Source organism: Tachysurus fulvidraco, chromosome 11, assembly GCF_022655615.1.
Source record: "Tachysurus fulvidraco isolate hzauxx_2018 chromosome 11, HZAU_PFXX_2.0, whole genome shotgun sequence".
Taxonomy (NCBI): Eukaryota; Metazoa; Chordata; class Actinopteri; order Siluriformes; family Bagridae; genus Tachysurus; species Tachysurus fulvidraco.
Genome location: NC_062528.1, coordinates 7,705,550 through 7,730,950, shown reverse-complemented (window position 1 = coordinate 7,730,950; position 25,401 = coordinate 7,705,550). Strand labels below are relative to the sequence as shown.

General features: G+C 39.9%; 1 protein-coding gene across 2 annotated transcripts in view; it reads left to right on the top strand.

The window, feature by feature from the left end:
- The window catches only part of sorl1 (sortilin-related receptor, L(DLR class) A repeats containing), a 75,872-nt gene extending 60,862 nt beyond the window's left edge, over nt 1-15,010 (top strand). For both annotated transcript variants that reach the window (XM_047820460.1, XM_027174070.2), the window contains exons 35-48: nt 1,881-2,050; nt 2,174-2,286; nt 2,967-3,071; nt 4,095-4,161; nt 4,361-4,437; nt 4,541-4,628; nt 5,985-6,169; nt 7,843-7,962; nt 8,063-8,227; nt 8,340-8,514; nt 10,252-10,358; nt 10,472-10,673; nt 12,426-12,638; nt 12,728-15,010. In XM_047820460.1, coding sequence (XP_047676416.1) covers nt 1,881-2,050; nt 2,174-2,286; nt 2,967-3,071; nt 4,095-4,161; nt 4,361-4,437; nt 4,541-4,628; nt 5,985-6,169; nt 7,843-7,962; nt 8,063-8,227; nt 8,340-8,514; nt 10,252-10,358; nt 10,472-10,673; nt 12,426-12,638; nt 12,728-12,795 — 1,855 coding nt within the window. In that variant the 3' untranslated portion in view covers nt 12,796-15,010. The remainder of the gene's footprint in view (nt 1-1,880; nt 2,051-2,173; nt 2,287-2,966; nt 3,072-4,094; nt 4,162-4,360; nt 4,438-4,540; nt 4,629-5,984; nt 6,170-7,842; nt 7,963-8,062; nt 8,228-8,339; nt 8,515-10,251; nt 10,359-10,471; nt 10,674-12,425; nt 12,639-12,727) is intronic.
- Nucleotides 15,011-25,401: the final 10,391 nt, after the last annotated feature.

Below are 25,401 nucleotides of genomic sequence, written 5' to 3'. Positions count from 1 at the left end.
ATATTTAATCACACGCACACACTGTAGTATGCTGATATCCTCCATAGAACTCAATGTAAAAAAAAAAATCCTGAAAATAAAGTTGATCTTCCGCAGGCCTGTGTAAAGGGGTAATGGCATCACCATTTGGTCAACAGTAAAAATGAAAAATCTTACCTCTTTCCAGCTGACGGAACCATTAACAAGAAAGAATACGTGTTTTTTTCATATCATGGCCATGCAATGAAAAATGTGGTTATAATGGCAATTAATGAGGCCGCAAAAAGTAAATGAATGAGGGAGAAAATTTTAAATCTGATGCTGCATAAAAACTAACAATGCATAAAAGCCAATGCAGTTAGTCATCATAGACACATCTAAGACTGGGATAAAAGGTAAAAAAAAAAATCCAGTTGTTTTTTAAATATTAAAAATAAGTCATATTATATATATATATATATATATATATATATATATATATATATATATATATATATATATATATATATATATATAGTGTAAAAAGTAATTTAAAAATATATATATTTAGTGAATATATATCTTTGATTAGAACAGAGGTTGATCAACAGGTTTATGTAAAAAAAACAAAAAACATCTGATATAATTTTATATAACATTAATTAAGTAGACGTTTTCATCCATAGATGTACACGTAAGGGTAGTGTGTTAGAGGTGTCCAGAACGGGTTAATAGCATCCCCTTACCTCGGGACTTTTTGAGGTTTACGTGCACTCTCTTGACCTGCAGGTTCCCTTTCGAGGACTTTCAAACCGGTTGTCCCTCAGTGGTAGAACGACCTTCCAAACTCAATCCGGACAGCAGAATCTGTCACTATCTTTTTTTAAAAAAAAAAAGACAACAGCACTGACCTCTTTCATGAACACTTAACAAACCCAAGAATCTGTCTCTGTCTACTTTAATCACTCGAAAAATATCCGCACTCACTTCTCTAAGTACTCGTTTAAAAAAAATTTATACTAACCTTTCTTTGTATTGTTTTCTGCTTGATATCACTTTGCTAATGTTTTCACATTTCTAAGTCGCTTTGGGTAAATAACCTGCTAAAACAATGTAAATACAATAATAATTTATACAATTCAGAATCACTTAGTAAAGATTTATTAACACAGTCTGACTATACACATATGAGTTGTTAAATGTGTACAATTATAATTTAATAGATTTGGCTATTTTGTACAGGAACATTTCAGTGACAGCGCATTAGGTCTCTGGATGACATTATGAGAAACCCTATTAATCAATGATGAATATTTTGGCGACATCTGCTGGCTGCACCTGGTATATCTGTTACATTTCAAAACACTGACATCATGAAGTGTGATTAATCTGCATCATCCCAGACCTAGATGTATTCATCCCATAATATACTCCAAGGATTTGGTTAAAAGCCTTCTTTTAAAAAAGTGTAATATGTTGCCGAATCAGTTTGTTCCTTGTCCATTGGTCTGATTTCAGATTCATTTGATCCCAGGTTCACTCTGGTGCATTTTAGTTCATCTTACATCGTTATAAACATGCAGGGAGATCACAACCATATCGACGCACCGTGTGATGCAGTTAACCTCAGTGAGGCTACTCGCCCCTTCCGTATCCCACAACACACCCCTGCCACTCGTGCTACTTCATTATGATGATGTCATCATGCACAGGATGCTTTATTTCCTGATCGTTGCCCCAAGTTGCAGAATAAATATTCAGAAGATTATGGTGACTAATTTGTCATTTTGCATCACAGTTGTATTCAGCCTGTGTGTATTGTGGCCATCATTGGGGCGTTCCTCTTTAGCCGTTCTTCATTGTGCGTGTGATCAATCAAGCCCTGTCTCACTCACATGTGCTGTTTATTTTTTCTGCCCCAGGCTGGTAGGGGCTCAGCAGTGGACCACCATGGAAACACATAGCAACAAAAGCATCTACATGCTGAGTGTGCTGAGGCCAGACACCACCTACCAGGTGAAAGTGGTGACACAGTGCCTCAGTAAGCAGCACAAGACCAACGAGGTGCTCACGCTGAGGACGCCCGAGGGCTGTGAGTGACACTCGCTAAACACGCCTGGCTGTCACATACACCACCTACGTGAAAGCCAAATGAAGTTAGACTTCTGACTGTCGTGTGTGTGTGTGTGTGTGTGTGTGTGTGTGTGTGTTTCAGTGCCAGATCCTCCTCAGGCTTTGCAGTTAAGCTGTGATAACGCAGAAGATGGCACAGTGCTGTGCTCCTGGACTCCTCCGGCTAATGCTCATGGCTTTATAAGAGAGTACATTGTGAGATTCCTTCCATGTCCACATCTGAAATACTGCCTTAATACTCTGAGAATAATACATCATATAATAAGCCAGTTGTATTTTCCATATTATGTAACTAATCTATAGTATCGAATATATTAAATATATTCTCTCCCACTGTACCACTTTATGACTGCACACGTGTGACTCGACAATCACTCATAAAGGAAATTTTCAACAACGTTTGTTATCTACAAGATCAGTGGTCTCTATGCAAAATGGCTTTAACTAGTTGTATTATTTGTAATCGTTGCTCTTGTAACAGTCATTTGTGGTGGATTTCATGAACGCCTTGTACCAAAAACTAGGGGAAATGTTTTTCGACTTAGTTTTAATATCACTTATTCCTCACCACACATACAACAGCTGTGTTGTGAGTTTTTTCCTCGTTTCTAGTTTTAGACCTCAATTTACAAACACCTTTCACTGGAGAATTTATTTACTTATTAGGAGGTGAACAAAAATGTGCTGTGCAATTTGAGTTATTTATCTTTTCACTTGGGTATACAGTATACCGTTTAAATCCTTTAAACCAGATGAACAGAATGAAAATGCTAATTTGTGGGTTAACACTGGCTCATATATTTTGCGTGTGTGTGTGTGTGTGTGTGTGTGTGTGTGTGTGTGTGTGTGTGTGTGTGTGTGTGTGTGTTGATCAGGTGGAATACAGCGAGAAGGGCAGTTCAGAGTGGTTTTCCCAGAGAAGTACCAGCACCAGTACGGAGGTGAAGAGCTTGCAGCCGAGCTCCCTCTACAGGTTCCGGGTGAGACTCAACTCAGTGCAAAAGTCCAAAACATCGCATGACGTTATACCAGCTCAAAAACAATACCGCTTTCGCTCTAGTCACCTGGTGTGGCTTCACCATGACATCACTACGACGTCACCAGTACCCGTTCCTAAAACTGGTTGCCATAGTCATAACGTTCATCAGTGGGTCGTGCGATCGGCTTTCCAAATCAGATTCCTTGCCACTAAAATGAAAACATCTGGAGAAACATTTGGTGTTTGTGTATAAAATTCACCAGTGTTTATCTGCATCATGTCATACAAGATGAAGGAGAAGCAGTGTGTGCTCTTAGCTACAGATCACATGCACTCTTCTGTCTTCACGAACATTAGTAGTCGCTGCACCAAGTCACTTCTTATTTGCGTCAAGTTCAACTTTCCTCAACTTTGCCGCAGTGCCGCACACTTCTTAGTCTCCGACAGTTAGTGACACTCTTGTCACAGGAAGCAGCCAGCTTCAGTAACACAATCCTGCTCGGTTTATACGTGAATGTAGCATCGCTAGTTATCTGGCACTGCACACCACATGCAGCAATAAAACATTACTATATATTAGATTTAGCTACAGCATCTCTCTCTCTGGGGGCACGGTGGCTTAGTGGTTAGCAGGTTAGCCTCACACCTCCAGGGTTTGGGGTTCGATTCCCGCCTCCACCTTGTGTGTGTGGAGTTTGCATGTTCTCCCCGTGCCTCGGGGGTTTTCTTCCGGGTACTCCGGTTTCCTCCCAAGGTCCAAAGAAATGCATGGTAGGTTGATTGGCATCTCTGGAAAATTGTCCATAGTGTGTGTGTGTGTGCCCTGCGATGGGTTGGCACTCCTTCCAGGGTGTATCCTGCCTAGATGCCCGATGACGCCTGAGATAGGCACAGGCTCCCCATGACCCGAGAAGTTCGGATAAGCGGTAGAAAATAAATGAATGAATCTCTCTCTCTCTCTCTCTCTCTCTCTCTCTCTCTCTCTCTCTCTCTCTCTCTCTCTCTCTCTCTCTCTCTCTCTCAGGTTGCTGCAGTCACCAGCAGAGGGGTGGGCAATTGGACAGAGATCAAATCTATAATCCCTCAGAAAGGTTATCTATAATACTATTAAACTAGTAAAAGATTAAACTACTCCATTTATTCTCTTACTTTGCTTTCAGCTTGAATTCATTTGATAACGCTTTGGTTAGCATTTCTTTTAAAGTAGTTGAACTAAACACATATGCCAACTGCTTATAGCATGAATGTGAATACATTCTAGTTTTGTTTTGTTTCCCCTTTTAATTTTAGCTTTAGCTCCTCCGGTTATAAAAGTTATAAAGATCACGGAAGACACGGTGAAGCTATCGATCAGCTCCGACTACAAGGTGAGCAGCATGTGTGAATTTGCAGGATTATTAAGCACACACACTACCTTACTCAGATCTATACCTCATACCAACCTCACAACCCAACTCTGTTGTTTTACAGGTTAAACATTATGTGGTGGTCCTGTCTTGGGTTTTTGACAAGCATGTGAAAGAATACAGGAACTACACGGTCTCGGATACTTTTACAGGTACAATCGATAGCCGTGTCCCTAACGATGCACTGCACACTAAACACGTACGCTACGCTTCTAGCGTAGGAAGTATCGTCTCAAACGGAACGCTAAAGGTTTTATACTAACCAGAGGTATAATCCGTTTCCCAGACGACGCTAACTGACGCCAAAGGCACGTCATGAGGCTTAGAATCCGGTGAATTTCACATTTGTTGGAAAACAAATCACACCACATGTTCTAGTTTTAAAGATATTTGTAAGACGTGTAAGAAGAACATCGTCGGCCATTTCTAACATTTTGTCCTCATCCAGCTTGAGCCCCTCTTCTGCCTCCACTTCTGTGTTGTAAAAGGATTGCTTTTCGGTTGCCCCCCCACCCCCCCACCCCTTCCAAAAAACGTGTCAGTGGTTGTACTGGTGACTTTAAATTTCCCTTCAGTGTGAATGAACATGTAATTATTTGTGCACAAACATGCCTGCGTAACGTCCAGCCGTTCTGGAAAAGGCTGCGGGTTTATCGTGCGGGTTTACCCTGAGCAGGATGAAGTGATTACTGAAGACGCACAAACGAATTTATATATCCTCATAAATCTTCACTAACATAAGAATTCTGTGACTCGTCTTTAGACTTCTGCTTCAGCCGTCCTGCAAACAATCAAGCCTTACATAGGCATATTCAAATGTGTTTAGCGTGGGGAAAACTGCAATAGGGGGCTGCCAGCGCATAAAGGTGCCTGCTATGCATGTCTATATCAGGTCTTAGTCGTTAAGAGGTGACAAAAGATAAGCACTGATTTGATATATAGCATCACATTTGAATAAAGAAAGCAAATGAAGGTATCATGCTGGCGCAAAGGGTTTCTATCTGTCTCTTCTGTCTATGCAGATTTTCACATTCTCCCTGTTTGTACGGGTTTCCATCCATTTTTCAACAATACCTTTGGATGGCTAAGTGCACTAAAAGAAATTGCCCCTAGCTGTGTATGTACTGTATGAATGTGTGTGTATGGTGCCCTCTGAGAAACAGAAGGAGTTCCCTCCTCATCCTTGGTGTTTTTGAGATCTGCTCCAGGATGGGATCTGCTACAGCCCTAACCACTAAACATTAAAAAAAAAAAAAAAAAAAGAATAAATGCAGCAGATATTGTGCAAAGCTGGATAGGAAATTGTGGTCAGAGGACAGGGTCAGCTAAACCTTGAACATGCAACCTTGGTGTTTTCACCACACTCTAAACCACTAGAGATGTCCACGACTTTGATTTCTCTTCGGATTTGTTTTTATATCTTACATTACATTTTTTCATCTTGACTCCCACCACATTTTTATTTTGGATAAATTCCATTTATTAATGTGTTCCTCCATGTCGAACAGCCACTAATCTGACCGCGGGGATGGTGTATGAGGTGGAAGTATGGGCACACACCGCTGATGGAGACAGTCCTACTACTCTGAAACGCCTGGAGACAGTAGGAACACAGCCAGCACAACCACTGCTCAAAGCACGGGCACTAAATCAAACCGCTGTGGACTGCAGCTGGACTGGACCCCAGGCACAGGTACACACACACACACACACACACACACAAACACACACTATTCATGTTTGGACTTATATAATTATTAATTCTGGGCTACGTCTAAGTCTAACCTCAACATCAGTAACCAAAAACCAAAACGATCAGATATTTCTATCCTTATGGGGACATTTGGCCAAAATCTAAAAAAATTAAATAAATAAATTCTCACACGCAGAAGTAAAGCTTGTTGGTGTTGCTAAATATTTTAAAAAGAAAGAGAATATAAGCAACACAGATTCTCTCTGTCACATGGAGCTTATAGAGGTTATTTTTGAGCTTTCTATATATCGGGAAAAGAAAATTCTGGGGTATGATGTAATTCACATAAAGCAGCTTTCGTGTAATCCTCAGTTTCAAAACATTCTCTTTTATGAGATGCCGTTTTTCATCGCGCTAAGCTCAGCAGCAGGAGCAGCACAAAACCGAGGAGCTGCAGGGTTGTCCAGAGTTCACAGGTTTTTTTTGTGTGTGTGTCTTTACAAGCATATCTTGGCAGGCAGACTTCTTCATGCCTAATAAAACAGAAAGGAAAAGCAGCGAAGCTATAGAAACAGTGATTTCAGAAGGTTAAGCTAAATAAACTGATTTTTTTTTTTTTGCTTATATGTAGTTTTTACATGTCGTTACATTTAAACATAAAAAAACTATTAATAACTATAACTATTAACTAAAAATATTTAAAATAGATTTAAACATGGAAACAGCATATCCCTGTTTACTAGTGAAGTGAATAACATTAACTCATTACACTGGCATCTGTCATGGGGTGGGATATATTTAGGCCACAAGTGAACAGTCAGTTCTCACGTGTGTGCTTTGAAAGCAGGAAAAATGGGCAAATGTAAGGAGATGAACGACTTTGACAAGGGCCTAGAGAACTGGCTCAGAGAAAAAGTCTTCCAAGCAAGACCATCGGGTGAACTGGTGACAAGGCCACGGACACCCGAGCCTCAGAAATGTACATGGGGAGCGAAGGCTACCATGTCTTACCCAAACCCACTGAATAGCTACTGTAGTACAAGTTGCCTCAGAATTTTGAGGACTTGCCAGAAGCTCTGGCTCTAGATACCACAGCAGGTTTTGGGAAGTCCATACTTTGATTGGTCAGAGTTCTTTTGATGGCACATGGGGGACCTACATATTATTAGGCAGGTGGTTTTTAATGTTATGTCTGGTCGCTAGGACCCTTATTAGATCCTTTAACAGTATAAACACCACTTACAGTAGTATAACAACCAATATATATAAAGATATCTCTATACTAGGTTGGGCCTTTTTAAAGGACAGGAGATTTTTTTTTAATTTGTATTATTTTATAAAGAGCTCGCCTTCAAAAGCAAGTACATCTTTTTCTGTTGTGGCCATTGCATTTTATGTTTGAGAAGATATTTTGAGGTAGTTACTACAGTAAGGTGCAGTTGAATGTTGCGTGGTGTAACTGTGTGGTGGCATCGGAAAACGTGCCAAAGATTCAGTATAGGAAATATCAGGTTTTGTCCAACACGCTCCTCGAATTTACATAACTACAACATGTCATATTTCAGGTTATGAAACGGGATTAAAATCAAAGCATAAATGATTCATCATGTGATCGTTTTTCATTGTATCCAAATCGGCTGCGTGTAGTAACGATTGCGTATACGTGTGCGTAGATGTATGGCGTGTTCTTCGCCACGTCCTTCCTGGATCTTTACCGCCAGCCACGCAGTGTGAACAGCACCAGCACCAGCATCACCGTCACCGTGGAGAGCGACGAGCAGTATCTCTTCATTGTAAGAGAGTGTCATTATCCTCACTTTGGATTATAAGCAAACTTGAAATTACATGCCACATGCACAGAGGTGCTAAGTAGCGTTTGGCTCTGTTTTGCAGGTGCGGGTTATAGTGCCGTATCTGGGCCCTCCATCAGAATCGGTTGTGGTGAAGATGATCCCTAATGAAAGGCTTCCTCCACGCAACCTGCATAAAGTCCAAGTGGATAAAACACAGGCCATACTGAAATGGCAGCCACCGTATGACTCCCCCAGCTCTCCTTTAGTAAGTATTTAACATACCTTTATCCTTTAGTCTGTTGAAGGGAATTAAATGAATTCTATTGCTGGTTGATTTGAGGTAGCATCATAGCTGGGTGTGTTGTGGCTGTATGCAGACTTATGTTGTGCATTTGAGAGACACGGTGAGGAAGACGGAGCGTGATTATAAAGTCGCCACTCAGAACAACACGGTGGAGTACAGCCTTAAAGGACTGGAGCCCGGCGGTCGCTACAGCATCACAGTCCGCCTCCGCAACATGACCAAAGAGGCCAGCTATACTCTTAACACAGGTACCCAACACACAATGACCCTCCAAACCCAAAGCTGCTCTCATTCAGACAGTTAGGACTCAGCATAGCTCTCAACCACAACAGAACCCAGTGTGGTCGCAAAAGCCATAACAAGTCTCAGTGCTTGTTGTTGCGCCACATGCCACTTAATGCCTGTAAGAGTCCAGTATGCCATTTAAATGCCCTTAAGAGCTGAACATACCTCTCAGTGCCCTTAAGGGCCAAACAACTTTTTACAGATCCAGATATCTCTCAGTGCCCATTAGAGCCCAGTGTGGCTCTTAATGCCTGATGACATGCTTCTCACGGAACAGTAAAACCCTCTAAGTGGCATTGAGAGGAACCCAGCATGCCTGTCAAAGTCCATTAGAGCCCAACATGCCTCTCAATATAAGACCAGAATGTATAGATCTACCCAACTGGTCTTCGTCCCCAGACAGAGCCCAACACACCACTCGGTCACTGATAGAGCCCAGTGTGCTCATTATAACCCAACTCAACTTTTACTCCCTGTTGGAACCCAGGATGATTTTTAATAGCCAAAGACGGCTCTCCGTGCCAATTATATTCCAATGCAGCTCTTAAATGCACATTAAAACCCAGCAGAACCATTATAGGACAACATGATTCTTATACCCAACACAACCCTCTAAGCCATTTCATTTCCAATATAATCCCAACATACTGTAGAGTCTAATTATTAACACAGTCCAACATTGGTTTTAAACTCTATAAGAAATACATTTACATTTACAGCATTTAGCAGACACTCTTATCCAGAGTGACTTACTTTTTTTTTTTTTTTCAGTTTATATATTCACCTGAGCAATTGAGGGTTAAGGGCCTTGCTCAGGGGCCCTGCAGTGGCAACTTAGTGGACCTGGGATTTGAACCAATGACCTTCCGATCAGTAGTCAAACATCACCTTAACCACTGATCTATCACATCCCACAAATAAAACCATAATGTAGATGAAATGGGTCTGTTTTCACAGAAAGCACCAGAATGTGATGTGTTCGTTCACTAATGCCACCTTTCCACCGGAAAGAACCGAGTGCTGGTTCAGAGCTATTGCTGGTACTGGTTCGAAGTTGGTTCCACTGGCGAACCTTCTAAGAACCGGTTTGCCTTTCTATGGGTTAGAGAGCCATCATAGAGTTATACAGTTATACAGCAACGTTGGTGTAGCAGCAGCAAACAACAACAATGGCGGATTTTGCTTTACTGTTAATGCTCATGGCTTTGCAAACTTACGTTGGCATCCATACGCGGCAAATCCTGATTTAAAATGATTTAAAAATGGTGCTAACGACGTTCTCTCTTGTCTTGTTGGTCACAGTAGCCCCGCCCACAGCCCCTGACACAATCTTAAGTCTAGACCAGCAATGTTTTGGTGCTGCATAAGAACCACTTTTCCCTGTTCAGAGCCGGTGCGTTGGGTGTCGTAAAAGAAAGAACTGATTTTAATTAGGCTCTGGCTCTGAACCAGCACTTCAACTGCCTCGGTGGAAAAGGGGAATAAGTTCATTATTTGCATTGATATTGACATATATACATGTATCACACCTTGGTGATGCAGTTCAACCAGTTTTATCAATCATGGAGGTCTTTTTGGATGCATGGTAGCTTAATCATATAGTTTAAGCCAAATGAGTTATTGAAAACGTATTTGACAAGAATAAAAACAATGTAAGTTCTTTTATCTGATGTTTCATCTGCTCTCTGTTGCTCCTACAGTTCCTCTACCTGCACCAGATGCTCTCAAGATCCTTACTGAGCAAGACCACGTGTTCCTGTTTTGGAAGAGCTTGTCTGTCAAGGAGCGGAGTTTCAACGAGAGTCGTGTACGAACCCACACCCTAACCCCCACTCACACCCCCCGCCCCTTCCTCCTCACTACCTCCATACAGATTTCTCAATCCTGAAAATGCTCACTGTCTGTGTCTGTGATCTGCAGGGTTATGAGTTGTCCATGTATGACAGTGTCAGTAACTCCACCACATCGCTGGGAAATACCACAGAGACCTTTTTCAGGATCAGTAATCTGCTGGTGGGCCACAACTACACGTTCTCAGTGCGCGCTAGCTGCTTGGTGAACGGCCAACTCTGTGGCGAAGCCGCGGTGTTGCTGTACGACGAGCTGGGGAGTGCCCGAGCAGGTACACACTCGTGCGCGCACACACAAACACACCATAGTACATCGCTCAACTTTTTTGTGAAAGTGAAATTAGTAAGATATAGACAGGCAGGAGACACAACATTTTGGTGTTTTTCTCCTGTTTGAATTTTTTTTCAGCAGATTATCTTTATGTTGTGTTTGAACAGCTCGACGAAGCTTACTTTGAAAAGGTTCCATGCGTATGAAACTAATGAAATTTGTTTCATATGAATCGATTGAGTTCTCGCATTTCGGCAGCTTGAATAAAATATCAGCTCCGATCTCTTTTCCTTTCCCGGCTGTGTAAACAGGAGCAAATCAAATAACGTGGCGCATAAACATCCTACCAGTTAGAGTAATTAGACGTCTCTACTCGCTTCTCAGTCTTGTTGCATGTCAGGTTTGAAACATCTCACAAACTGTGCAAGTCATAATAGAGAACATCGAGGGACTCATTTCCAGATTTGGGAATTCAGCAAACCTTTTGACACACAATTATTTTTTTTATTTTTTTTCAGAATTTCTGTTACATTAAAACCGGTGTTGTTTTTTTTAAAGGAATTATCACAGGGTTACACATACTGTGGGCATCGTGTCACATTACAGTCAATACTTAAGCCCACTTTTTCCCAAAACTGTTCAAATAGTCTTTATTATTCATAAAGTCCAGCATGACTCTTTCCATCCAAACACTTACTCATCCTCACTTGCTTAATCCACAAAAACACTCGTCTTAAAACTTGCTTGTTTGACCATAAAATCACTCAGAAATCACAAATTAACACTCGATTTCCAGACTGCTGCTTTCCTAAAAATAAATCTAGCCATATATTTTATCTCCTATTATTGTTCTACAATCCTCATTTTCTGGTAAATGTCTGTGTTAATATTTGTAAATAAAGCTCCTCCCACTTGGTTATGTAACATTAAAAAGCAAAAATTGTCTTTTTTTTTTTTTTTTTGTAGTTTTATAACTTTTGAATTAGGTGTTCTTGAAAATGTACAGCAAACCTTTGAGTTTCATTCTGAACTGTAATAAATTAATTTCTTCATAAACGTTAAAGGTTGTGATATTACTATGGTTACTGTCCGGTTTCTTGCAGTTATTCTTGCAAATTGCTTTAGTAAGACAACCGAATATAGAAATATAGATACAGAAAGGTTAACATCGGTCTGTAAACACCCCCCCCCACACACACACACACACACTTACTTACTTATCTATCTATCTATCTATCTATCTATCTATCTATCTATCTATCTATCTATCTATCTATCTATCTATCTATTTATGTATTTATTTCTATAACAATCAGTGACGTACATTCAACACCACTAACTACCCGGCAAGCACACAGAAATTGTGCTGTGTTCAAATAAACAAAAGAAAGAGAGAAAAATACGAGCGAGAGAGAAATTAATTGGCTCATCCACTTACAGTTAGACTTGATTTTGGGGATTTGAGATCTGTTTTAAACGCTCTAGAATGCTAAACTGGAAGGAACATTTTTAAGTGTCAGAATTTCTACAGATCGTCTCAGGAGAGATCTAACGAGTGAGATTTAGTCCTCTCTTTGTTACATGTAGTTCATTTTATTCTCTGTTTACTTATTGTTTTATGTGTTTACTTGTGTTTGTAAGTATTAATGTGTGTATGCTGTGTGTATATGTACTGTTGACACTAGCACTGATGAACAGCTTAGAGGCAATGCTAACTAATCTGTATGTGTGTTTGTGTGTGTGTTTGGTGCAGGCCCCAGGGACTCAGCTGCTCATTCAGGCCATTCAGGCGACACAGCAGCAGTTGTGGTGCCGGTGCTTTTCGTGCTGCTGCTGTGTGTATGCGGAGGACTCGTGGCTCTGTACATGCGCCACCGCCGCCTGCAGCACAGCTTCACCGCCTTCGCAAACAGCCACTACAACTCGCGCCTCGGCTCTGCCATCTTCTCCTCGGGAGATGAGCTTGGTAAGAGCAATACCCAGTCTGCTTGCACATACAACGGCTTTAAAATTTCCGTCAAGTCAACAATGTCTTCTTTGTCCTTCCTCCAAAAGGCGATGACGACGAGGACGACCCCATGATTGGTGGCTTTGCAGATGACGTTCCCATGGTTATAGCATAGTCACCTAATCAAGCAATCACACCCTTTTCAACCAACTCACCATCCCTTCGTCTCCTGTTTGTCTGTTCTCCTTTTCCACGTTGTAACCCTGCAGAATACCTCTGCCCCAGTCAGCTGACACCACCCCCCCCCCCCCCTCCAATCCCTACCCTCTCATCTGGGATTTCAGGATTCAAAGAAAGAAAGAAGAAAACAAAAGATATTTAAAAAAAGAAAAGAAAAAAAAAGAATCTATGATGCACTTTTTTCGGATGCGCAATAGCTTATTTTTTTATATATAATATATCGTTTGTGGGTGATGGACTTTGTGGGAACAGAAGCAAAGCTGTGAAGAGGTTTGACAGCTGGGATAGACTCAACGGACAGTCCCCTCTACAGTCCCACCAAATCACAAACACACTGGAGTGTCGCATTCACTTAAAAAGCCTAAATAATCACCCATCAACTATCCGCAAGAACATAAACGTCAGAGAAAAAAAAACGTTAACATACCAATGAAAAATAAAAAGGACCTACGAATGGCAATTAAAAAAAGGGGGTGGGGGGAAAGTGTAACTTAGGCTGTTGACAGTGAATTGCACAGAAATTGATTGTTCTATATTCTTTTATTGTGTCACAGTAGACTTGTATATTTGCCCACAGTACATTGTTAACATTTTGATGTTCAGATCTGCTTCTCTTTTTTAAAACATGTCTACATATCGCTTCTGAGGAGCTTGTATACAGTAGATGTATTTTTTCTGCTTGTGGAAAATGTGAACTCACCTTGTGTTTTACTCTTTTACTGCTTTCTTTTATTTTTTTTCCCCTTCATATCTTTCTGGCTAAATTGCCGAATCACTGTATGGTATTGAAGAGTGGTTTTATTAGCGATCTCTTCTCAGTTGTTCCCAGAATATCTGGAGAGTTTAGGTTCCCAAAGCTGACACAAGTTTCCCCCGAGCTTAAAGTTATTCCAAAATTTGTTTTCAGAATGGCACTGATTCCTCATTGTTGTTGTTGTTATTGTTTTTTAATTTTGCTTTGAATTTTCATTGTTAATTGTGGAAACTATTCCATTGTTCCTATTAGCTGTCATTTTAACAGTCTTTTGACGTTCTCAGGGAAGTGTGTGTGTGTGTGTGTGTGTGTGTGTGTGTGTGTGTGTGTGTGTGTGTGTGTGTGTGTGTGTGTTAGGGCATGGTACTAGTGTTATCAGCCTGTGTAAGTGGTTAGGTTGTGTGTGTTTTCTTTCTTTCCCTCTTTCTCTCTCTCTGAAGCAGTCATGCAGTGCAGCAACTTGTCTTTACACATCAGTCAAGACTCTTTGTCATATCTGGTGCCAAATGTAGAAGAAAGCAGAGAGAATAGGATCTACACTTAGCCTGTCTATGCTTTGAAGAGGTACTTTGGAATCAGAAACGTTGACTCTTCTCATCGGGTACAGCTCGCAAGGATTATTCATGAATGTATTTTTGTTATGTTTTTTTTTTTACATGTTGAAAACAATCACACTGATTACACAGCCCACCTCTGGTTTTTATGTCGTTGTTGGTTTTCTACCTTCTTGATTTGGTCAATTTCCAGTTGGAGTCCAGTACAGACGGTACGAGTGGGCTGATTTATCCATTCGCGTCATGTCTGCCTCCTGTAGTTACAATAACTCAGCTGTGATTTCACTTCTTAAACTCCTACCATGTGTACTAACTTCTACAATACGTGTAAGTTCTGTTTCTTCTTTCAGCTGTAGACAATGACCTCAGATACATTTGCAGAGTTGTATCATAGCCAATGAAGCAGTTTTAGATTTTTCAGTTCCATAGGCTGTCACATTTGCCTTATTATGTTCAATTTGAGTTGTGTGATCATACCCAGTTGATAAAAACTTTAAAGCAAAGCCCTAACTATACAAAGATGACCACAGGACCCCCCCCCCCCCCCCCAAAAAAAAACAAAAAAAAACACCGATCAATATTTGTCATCATCACTCAGTAACTCTTTGTGGCTCTGTGTGAAAGAAATTTGCAATGTTGAAACTCAGTTTTTTTTTTGTTTTTTTTTTTTTAATGTGAAATAGGATGTTAATTTCTGCACAGCAATGACATCCGAAACAGCCCTTTTATCATTTGATTCTGCTTGCCTGTGGAGGGTTTTTGCGGACATGAATCTTGTTAAGAGGTACCTTCAGAGGTGTTTTAAGTACCACTTATGCTCAAATAAACATGTTGAAACTGTCCATGTTAAAAAGGCTCCTCTTGCTCCTCATCCTTAATTTATTCCTTTTTGTCCCCTAGTTTCTGCAAAGCTTCTGTATATGTTTAAGATGGTAAAAGCTCAAAAAATTGCTCATGATACTACCATTCTCTATTCGAAAGATAGGTCAGAATGCTCTTGCAGTGGTATGATATTTTGACATACTAGTTAGTTTTATACAGTAGTCTGCAGGTCGAGTTGTAGCCTCAAAATTTACACTAAATGAGTCCATCGAAGATTTTTTTTTTTCACGGGTGTTAATCGGGGGATTGGGGAGGGTATTGTCATGCACGGTGATTGGCAAATTTAGAAAAATCCTCCAAGTGGTGCGAGATAAGAATAAATAAAAGGAAATACAGCTGTTATTTGTTTCAGTTCATGTTCCTTGTGTTTATTCATGAGGTGGTGCTGCTTTTGGGCTGCAGTTGGACGTGTTTACAGAGGGCCAGCCTCCTCCTCCACTACAGCCTGTTCCCAGCTCTATTTGTTTAAACTTGCCTGCCTTTATTTATTCTCACATGTCACACTCCCACATGCAGCCCAGACATGGTGGCAGTATGTCAGTAAGATTGTAGAGAGTAGGATGCTTGATGGTTGTCATTTGGCCATAACTGATGGAGACATGTCAATCAACAGAGCAGTTCTTGCCTGTAGACTGTGTTGTATACTCCTTATAAGAGGGATGGACAAAATTCTAGTCACTTTACTGAAGTCTGGCCGGTGTGACCTCGTTCTAATAAACCTATAAGCTTTTGAACTTTCTTCAGCAGGAGACATAACAGGTATAACAGGTATAACATAACAGGAGACATAACAGTAACAGGCTGGAGGCTTTGGAGATTTTGGAGGCTACAGTAATTATGCATGTCCCCTTCAGATGGAAGTGGGCCATGTCTGGTGAAATACTCCTAAGCTAAAGGAACCAGCAGAGGTCTCTGATGAGTCTGGCTGTGCTTACATGTTCACCGTTCCTGGCTGCAGCTTCACTGTAGGTGGGAAAAGCAGCTCAGAAACAGCAAAAAAAATCTTTCACTTATGTATTTATGTAATATATTTTTTATGAAAACATGTTCGCACACAAATTGAATTGATACAAAAAAACCTCAAGACACAACACTTTTCTGTAACCGTAACCACAAGTTACAAATTATAGCTCTTCAAATTGACATGGCTGGATTCCAATTTTAGAGTGTCATAAATCCAAGCCAGAGCTCTAACAGTGTTATTATGATTGTATGATTGTATAAGCAAAGAAAATGGTTGCTTTTTCAAATTTATGTTATACTGGAAAAAAACATAAGCATTTTCCAGAATCAGCCATAGAATCATCTTGTTTTAGTGGGTTGGGTTAGAGTTAGGGTTTGGAATATATTAGGTAGCAAATGAAAATGCTAGTTTTTGAAGTTGATGTCTAAGGTAAGTGTAAGGATCTGAGCAATTTTGACAAGGGCCGATTTGTGGTGGTTAGACGACTGCTTTAAGAGCATCTCCAAAATATTCGGTCTTGTGGGTTGTTTCTCAGTATGCAATGGTTAGTATCTATCTACCAAGGCTCAGTGCTACAAGTGGTTGCTGAAAAAGAAGAAAACTGAATCCATAGCAATGGAAAAAGGTGGCTTAGTTTAATAAATCACTCTTTTTTTTTTTTAAACATCATATGGAAGGCTCACGTGTGTACATCGATTACATGTGTAAGGGTTAGTGCCAGGATGCACTAAGGTATGAAGGGAAGCCAGTGGAGGACGTGTGCTCTGGGCAATATTCTGTCTTGAAACCTGGCATGTACCATTTACCTAAACACTGTTGTGACCAAGTAGACCCCGTTATGACTATGGTAATTCCTATGGACAGAGACAGGATAATGCTTTCTGTGACACAGCAAACGTTGTTACAGAATGGTTTGAATAACATAACAGAGTTCAAGGTGTTGACTTGGCCTCGAAATTACCCAGATCTATATTTGATTGAGCATCTGTGGGAAACAATTTCAGCCCATGGAGGTACTTTGCAATGTACAGAACCTAAAGGATCTGCTGCTAACATCTTGGTGCCAGATACAACAGCAGATGTCTTGTGGAGTGCAATGCCTTCATTGGTCGGAGCTGTTTTGGTGGCACGAGGAGGACCTATACAATATTAGGCAGGTCATTTTAATGTTGATTGTCATCAGTGTATTAACATATAGCCGAAACCCTTATGATGCTGAGTAAAATGTTCTACTTCTAAATATATCTTGAATTTGTCCCGTCGAAATCCACCTCTGCTCCAGAATCAGATACAGTATCATTCCAGGTTTCTTTTACCATGCTCCCCTTACTCATTTACAAACCTGTTTCCCGTTTTCCACTCATTGGATTCAGTGTTTCTATTACAGATACACACACACACACACACACTCATGCACACTATCATTAAATTATCTGTCATTTTTTTAGGGTTTTTTGTATTTCTTTGTTTATGACTGTTTTGGATTGTTGGCATTGCCCTGCCCGCTTGACTATTGATCAATGTCTTTCTGACATTTTAAATTATTTCAGAAAACATCTTGCTCTTGTATCCAACTGCTTATTCAGATCTGGAACACAAAAAAAGAATTTGAACTCCGCAAAACAGTCACCTATTTGTTTCAGTTTGGTTCCGTCACGGGATCCGCAGCATCTGCCCTCTGCCTCTTCAAATGTTACCATGCCGATTTTTCCAAGCGTCAAGGACTTTTTTTTACTGAAATGCTCTTCTTACTTCACCTACAGTACTGAAGCAATATCGCAAAAGCTATTTTTGCAATGTCAGAAAGCATTGGTTATTATTGAGAGTCCTTGAATTGGCACCTGTTGTCTTGAAATGCCTGTGTTCAGAAGACCGATAGAAATCTTTTTATCTCCTTGTTCAATGCTGTTCCTTAAGCCATATCTAGATGGACAGCAGGAAAGCGAGAGCCACCTATGCCTAGCACAAGGTACCAATTTAGCCACTGATTATGCCTTATGCTTCCATGCTATTGCAGTGTTCTGTTGATAGAATGAAGTGGCTTTGTATACCCTTTTCTTTACGAACTGAGAGGATGTACAAGTATGTACCCCTCACAAAGGAAGAGCTTATCAAAATCCCTGTCAAACTAAACATCAGGTTAGGGAGAAGTGTATAAAAGCATTTTTACTTGTATCCCTTTAAGAGGTTTTCCAAACATAAGGATGCAAAGGATGCTTTGGCAATTATTGGAAGAGAGAAGGAAGAATTGTATCTCCAGATATCTAAGTGGTTTTGATATCTGTTGTCCCGGAAGCCCAGCAGACTGTGTAAATCCTTCCTTTATTTTTTATTTCTTCACAACAAATTCTCATACTGATAGCGATCGATTTCATGATCATTCACTATACTTTTCAGTCTTTTTCATGGCTGCAGACAATCACCCGTCTGGTTACATGTTTTAGGTGGCTGACCCATTGGAGAGGGCTCTATCATTTGGTTCAAAGGTTCCCTTTATTTTAGTGGTATGGGCCATACATCACAAAAAGCCCCCATTCATTTTCATCAATAGTCCATCATCAGTAGCTCCTGGACTGTCCTGGTTACAACACTACCACTTAACTATATACTTGCTGTACACCCTTTTGTGGTCTTAAACAACCACTGCATGCACATTGTAGTGGCTTAACTCACAACTAGGCAGGTGGGCACTTTTCTCTTGAATTAATTTGGCCATATGTTATAGAGCAGTATCAAATACCATGAAGGCACATGGTCTGTGGTGCAGAGAGAACCTTATAAACAAAAGACTGACCCCATACTCTCTGAGTTTTGCATTATATAGAACTTTATCAAGGATTTTTGTCAGGCAGATGTTCAGAGGGAAAAATCAAATGTTTTACTGCCACTGGGCACAAGAGCAGATACAGATGTTCCACTCTCTAATGCAGTGTTTCTAAATCCTGGTTTAAATGAATGGAAAACCACCTACACATTGTGGTGGTGTTCAAAGCAAGCTAGCTTAGGCTTGGAAGTCTTGAGTCTTGGTATTTCTGACAGCATGGCAATAGTTTATTTCCTAACTGGGGGGACGATCGTATCAAGTGGCATAGAGATCCACATCTGCTGGTGTCCCACAAGGCTTAGTTCTAGGTCCTCTTTAGTTCTCCATCTATATCAAATCTGTTGGTAATGACAGATCCTCACGTGGGTTTTAATACTCCTGCTATGCCAATGACACTCAATTCATCCTCTTCTTTCCTTTTCCACCCTCAGACATGCATGTTTCTGCATGTATCTCAGCATGTCTGACAGACATTTCATCATGGATTTCCCATGGATATCATCAGCTGAAACCTAATACCAGCAAACCCGAACTGCTGAACATTCCCTTCCATGCTGTGGAACAAAACTCTCCTGGCTGTTTAAAAAGCTGAATTGCTGGCTGTCTTCAAATAATGACTAAAGCCCTACCTCTTCACCAAGTACTTAAATTAGAACTTGTTAAAAAAAAAAATCATTCTCTTGTGAATAGTCATACTTTAATTACTTCTCCAACAGGCTTTTTAAACTGATGGTGCACTTACTGCCTGTCCCAGTGAGCTAGCATGAGGATATATTTTTGACAGAGACTTCAAAGCACTTCTGTAAGTCACTCTGGATAAGGGCATCTGCTAAATCCCATAAAATTTAAATGTTAACCTTTCCAGCACCCGAACTAAGAAACGGTGCTCCAATGAAATTTTAACCAACTTGATGGTATTATATTATTATGGAATTTCATAAGCTATAAGTGTAGATTATGTAACACCATTCACCTTTTGAATTTTGTGGGTTTTTGTGCAAAAACTGGGAACGATGGTGACTTTAACATCAGGATATCATCCAGATTAAAATGGACAGATTGACACAAGCAACCGACAGCTGGGTGGATTCCGAGGAACCCGCTGCCACGATTAAGAAGCTTCCATTTCATCATGACAATTGTAAGAGCCAGTCTGAAAAAAAAAAACAATTTGTCCAGTCGTTGTTAAGGCTTTTAAACCTTTAGTGTACAATGTTACATATGTCCAGTGATATAAATAGCTGGGCAGTCAGTGCAGGTAAGGTCACTTAGAATTTATAGCTCCAAAGCATCACTTAAGCACACTGTAATTAGAGATAATGCATGATCACGAAAAGCATCCAAGCTTCCAACAAAGACTCCATTAAACTATATTCAAACTTATATTTCTATGATGTGATTATGCTTTATTTTTCTTGCTATCGATCATATAAGAATTTTAAAATGTGAGATATTTATTATCATAGTAAAGACACCATAAAATATTTATAACAAGACATTGGAGTTGGAGAGAAAACTCATCAAGGAGCACATCAAGACCTAGACCAATACTTGGCTTAAAGGACACGTTTTAAAATGTGTGGATCACTGGTTATCTCTATTTAAATAATTAATACAGGTAACTTGTTATTGTGTACTAGTGTTAACGTGTTACAGATATACCAGTAGAGGGAGCATCTCTCCATAATCAGTCCCAGACATACTGTAGATCCCAGACTAAGCTCATTTCAAAGAGAGCTTTTAATTTGCACATAAGAAAAATAAATCATGATACACACAATGCCAAAAATAACAAAAAAGTGAAAAGAAACCACATGTATAAATATTTTAATGTCAAATGAAAACGGATGTTTTTATCTTTTTTAGTTATTCCTCAAAAATTCTAGCTTTACACAATAAACATTGTTAACAGTATGCAAACTTGTATATGAAAAAACTGATTGCCTAAAGGTTTGACATGTGATTAGTACCGTTGTGTGTCTGATCAGCAACCTCATGCTCTCCAGTGTCTAAATCCGGTTAATAATCCACCTAGACTAATGTGCCCTGTGGCTCTTTACTAGGCTCTTTACTCAAAACCAAGCAGATCCTGACTAAAACCTGTCTGCATGCCTTTACTGAGCTGCACAGTATAGAAGGTAGTTATTCAGGATCTAGCTATGTTTTCGGCTCATCTAAAAGCTTAGCTACAGCAACACATCTGTGTGCAAATTGGCACAAAAAAAATATAAATTGTCTTTTGGATGTTTTTTTTTTCTTCCAAGGTTCTTCCTATTTTCGTGTGAAAACCTTTCTAAAATCTGATCTAATATTGTTCTATGATTTTTCCAGCATCTATAAAGTTCTGCATGAAAATATTGTTAAATCTTGTGACGTAAATAATAAATAGTTTCTAATGGGTTATTCAGAAGGAAAACATCATGTAAATAAACTATATTTATGATTAGAAATAGTTTGACTTGCTGCCTAGCTACTGGAATTAATGCTAGTATGACTCGGCATTATCAAAGAAAACTAGTTAAATAAACAGTCAATGTTAGTAATTTGTTAAAACTTACATCAGATGGAGTTCATGGCTTCTAGTGAGAGGCAGGACTGTGCAATCTATAGCTTATTTATCTTCCAACACACATGGCCAGCTAGTTATATATAGCTACATTATAAAGCATGAGTAGGTCACCACATGATAAATTGACATGATTCTTCATGTTGATTAACCTGATATTTACTAAATGCAAATAATTGGAAGCTTAACTTAAATAACGTGATGCTAAACTGAAGCTAGTCGACTGATTTCTAAACTCCTGGACGATAGTAGAAGAGACTGATGATTTGTAATGAGTATTTTAAGGATGTAAATAAAAATGCAAGGAATGAAATGTGAGCTTTGTTTTTCTTGGAAATGTATTTGAGTAATATTCATGGTAAAGGATAAATCCCTCAAACTAATACTTAAGTATAGCATAAAGTATTTTCCAGCCCTGGTATTAATATATTAGAGGGAGCGTCAGTTCTTCTATCACCTTTCCTGCTTTCTACTGCACAAATGACAAGCTGCAGTGTTCATGACCATTACATTTGCTTTTCACTGGGGGGTAAAAATAACTTTTCTGTTTGTCTTTGCAGACACTGTTTGAACTGTACATGTATAGGACATCAGGCAGAATGTCTCATCTCAATGAGAGAGTGCACATGAGAAATATCGTTCCATTCATTTAGCTCCAATGTCATAGCCAGTCCTCACCCACCCACACAAACATACGCACTGTGGAAAGTGTGGCATGGATATGGGTGTGTGGTTGTGTAATCAGACAGCAGAACAGCAGGGTCAGCCTACATTACTCAGCCACATGAAGAGCTTCCTGACCCTTTCTGATCACTGCAGAGCCAGAGTTCAACTAGCTAGAGACCGCATGAAATCAAGGGCAAGTTTGTCAGCCCAAGAGTGAAGCTTTAAGCCAAGGATGGCGGTGAATTTGAAACCAGACGACATAGACGACTTTGTGTTTTCATAGAAGGTGACAGTTTGTATACATGCTACGTCTAAAATGAAGCGACTTTGAAGGGAAAAGTCTGTGATTTTAGCTGTCTGGTTTCTGAGAATCCGGTCCTGTTCTAGCCTTAGTTTCCGGTTCACATTTTGTTTATTCTGTTCTGAGATTCCTTGCATCTATTAAGGACTAAAGACTATTTAAAGTAGGCTTACCCTTTGCTGCTGTAAGAAATACACACTACAGTGCAATTTGTATACACTACAGTTCACTCTACAGTTCAACAATTAATATTAATACAATGTGCATTATGACTTATGTGCAATAATTTTTATAATAATAATAACAATAATATTTATAATAATAATAATGGGAGCACGGTGGCTTAGTGGTTAGCACATTCACCTCACACCTCCAGGGTTGGGGGTTCGATTCCCGACTCCGCCTATTATGTGTGGAGTTTGCATGTTCTCCCCGTGCCTCGGGGGTTTCCTCCGGGTACTCCGGTTTCCTCCCCCGGTACAAAGACATGCATGGTAGCTTGATTGGCATCTCTGGAAAATTGTCCGTAGTGTGTGAGTGAATAAGAGTGTGTGTGTGTGCCCTGCGATGGGTTGGCACTCCGTCTAGGGTGTATCCTGCCTTGATGCCCAATGACGCCTGAGATAGGCACAGGCTTCCCGTGACCCGAGGTAGTTCGGATAAGCGGTAGAAAATGAATGAACGAATGAATAATAATCATCCTCAACATAATACTTTATTTATAACATGCTTTAAAAACATTTATCAAAAGCCCTTTATACCTCAGTATACAGTACAATAATCACGTCAATACATTCATGTGCAATTTTTAAATCTCACGGTGTTCTCTTTGTATATTTATTTGACACACTATTTTGTTGTATTTGTATTCACCATGGTTGTAAAGAGTAGTTATCTGAATTACTGTAGCCTTTCTGTCAATTCATTCATTCATTCAGTCTGGCCATTCTCGCCTGACCTCACGCACAGTGAGGTATTTTCACCTGCATGTTTTATTTTTTTTTTTGTACCATCTGTGTAAAAACTCTAGAGATTCGTCTCAAGAGATTTCCGAGAACAGCTTCTTAAACTACTCACCAGACACCAGTCAACCTTGCCACAGAGATTGACAAGGAATTTTCCTTATTCTGATGGTTTATGTGATGATTAACCGATTGCATGAATGTATAGGTGTTCTGTGTAAAGTGCATGGTAAATGTGTATCCTGTCCAAATTGATCTTTAGTAAACATAGTTTTAGTCTTGCTTAAAAAATTATACATACTGTACTTTTCAATTAAACTACAGATTTTTCCATTATCACCACAAGCAGCTCGATTTTGTGCTTTTCAATTTCCCATGAAACTTAGTCTCTAAATTCTGCAAAATTCTGTTATCTGGATTGAAAGCACTTTCCTGAGGCCACGCTCATTTTTATTGGCCAAACATGCATGTCCTTGTAGCCAGTGGAAGAGAATGGTGCTGTTCCTCTCCTAGCAACAAGACCCTTTAGCAATTGCAATACGGAGAGCTGATACCCCGAATGTTACGTCATGAATAAAGGGAAATTAACAGTTCCCCAGAAGGGAGATGGCACATTAGCCCCTGATCCATCTCTTGCACTCTTCTTTTGAGTCCTGATAACTCTCATTGATTTTGGAGACTACATGTCGGAGACAGCTCGCCAGCCTAGAAAACACTGTCGTCAGTATGGCTGGCTGATCATATTTCTACTGACACTTTGTATTTAAAATATTTTTTGAATCTTCGACATGCAACTGAGGCAGCATTTCAGCAGTCATTTATATAGTGTTTATTGGAGAAGTTAAGACGTATTGGTTTGCATCTTTTAAAGCAAGTTTTCATTGAAATGGCTTTTTCGGGCCTCTTAAACATATGGCATGCTTTGCCAGCAAGCACAAAGCCTCTCTGTCTCTTGTTACACATGGCCCTGCTCAGGTTGCTATGTTTAGCTTTAGAGAGGTGTCACTGTGTCTCCATCAGCACCAGCCAAATGGCCACACACAAACACATAAACACTAGGCACAGTTGAGCTGGTTTACCAACCCCTCACCCAATACTTGGAGCAAATACAAGAGCGATGCTGAGATGTAGCGGAGATATCCCGATCCTCTAGGGATGGTCCTCATCAGGCCTGTAAGAACACAGCTTCAGCAAGCTCTCAGTGCCTTCTGTAAAAAAAATAAATAAATAATAACTTCATTACTGAGACCCAAAAGCAACAGATGGATTACTGGCGTATCGAGACGGCTCACGATTTTGCCAGGGTTTCAGTTTAAATCAGGTATAATCAGATTCCACACCCGTGGAAGAGCAAAGATTCATATAATGTAAACTCGAGACAAGTCAACATGTCCAGCTGTCACTAAACTGCTTCCTTGCCAGGAGCACACAGTGTACATACATGTTCACAAATGGGATTTAGGGTGATTTTGAGATGAAAGAGCTCAACAATTGTGTCTGGTTCTTGGTTCAATCTGCTGAGCAAGGCAAACACTGTGCCAGTGTAGTATTATGTGTGAGAAAGACAAACTGGCTTTTCACAATCTCAGGCCTCAAACAGCTAAACAAAGGAAGAGGATTGTAAGCTTGTTCGTTCCCCTCATTTTAAAGGGGTACATGTCCTCAACAAACCAGCCAGACAAATGCAGTTCCTTTGCTTTTCAAGATTCTGTCAAAGCTTCTTCATCTGCCTCTTTCTGCATGTGGATTTAGGTTAAACATTTTTTTATTAATTGTAAATATTTACAGAGTAGTGTTGGCAGACATGGGTATAGTTTGCACCTTTTTTACACACTAGGATAAGATGCAGCACAGAGCCAAAATACCACACGGCCCACATACTCTCAGATTCTCACTTCCCATATTTGAGACACTTCATCACACCGGAGATATATACGAAAGGACAATTTATCCCTCTTGATACATTCTTTTTTTTTTTTGCTCTTTTTTTCCCCACCAAACTCATTTTCATTTATATTATCCCATTCTGAATTTTTTACTTTTTTAAACTGCCCCTGTTAGGGGTCGC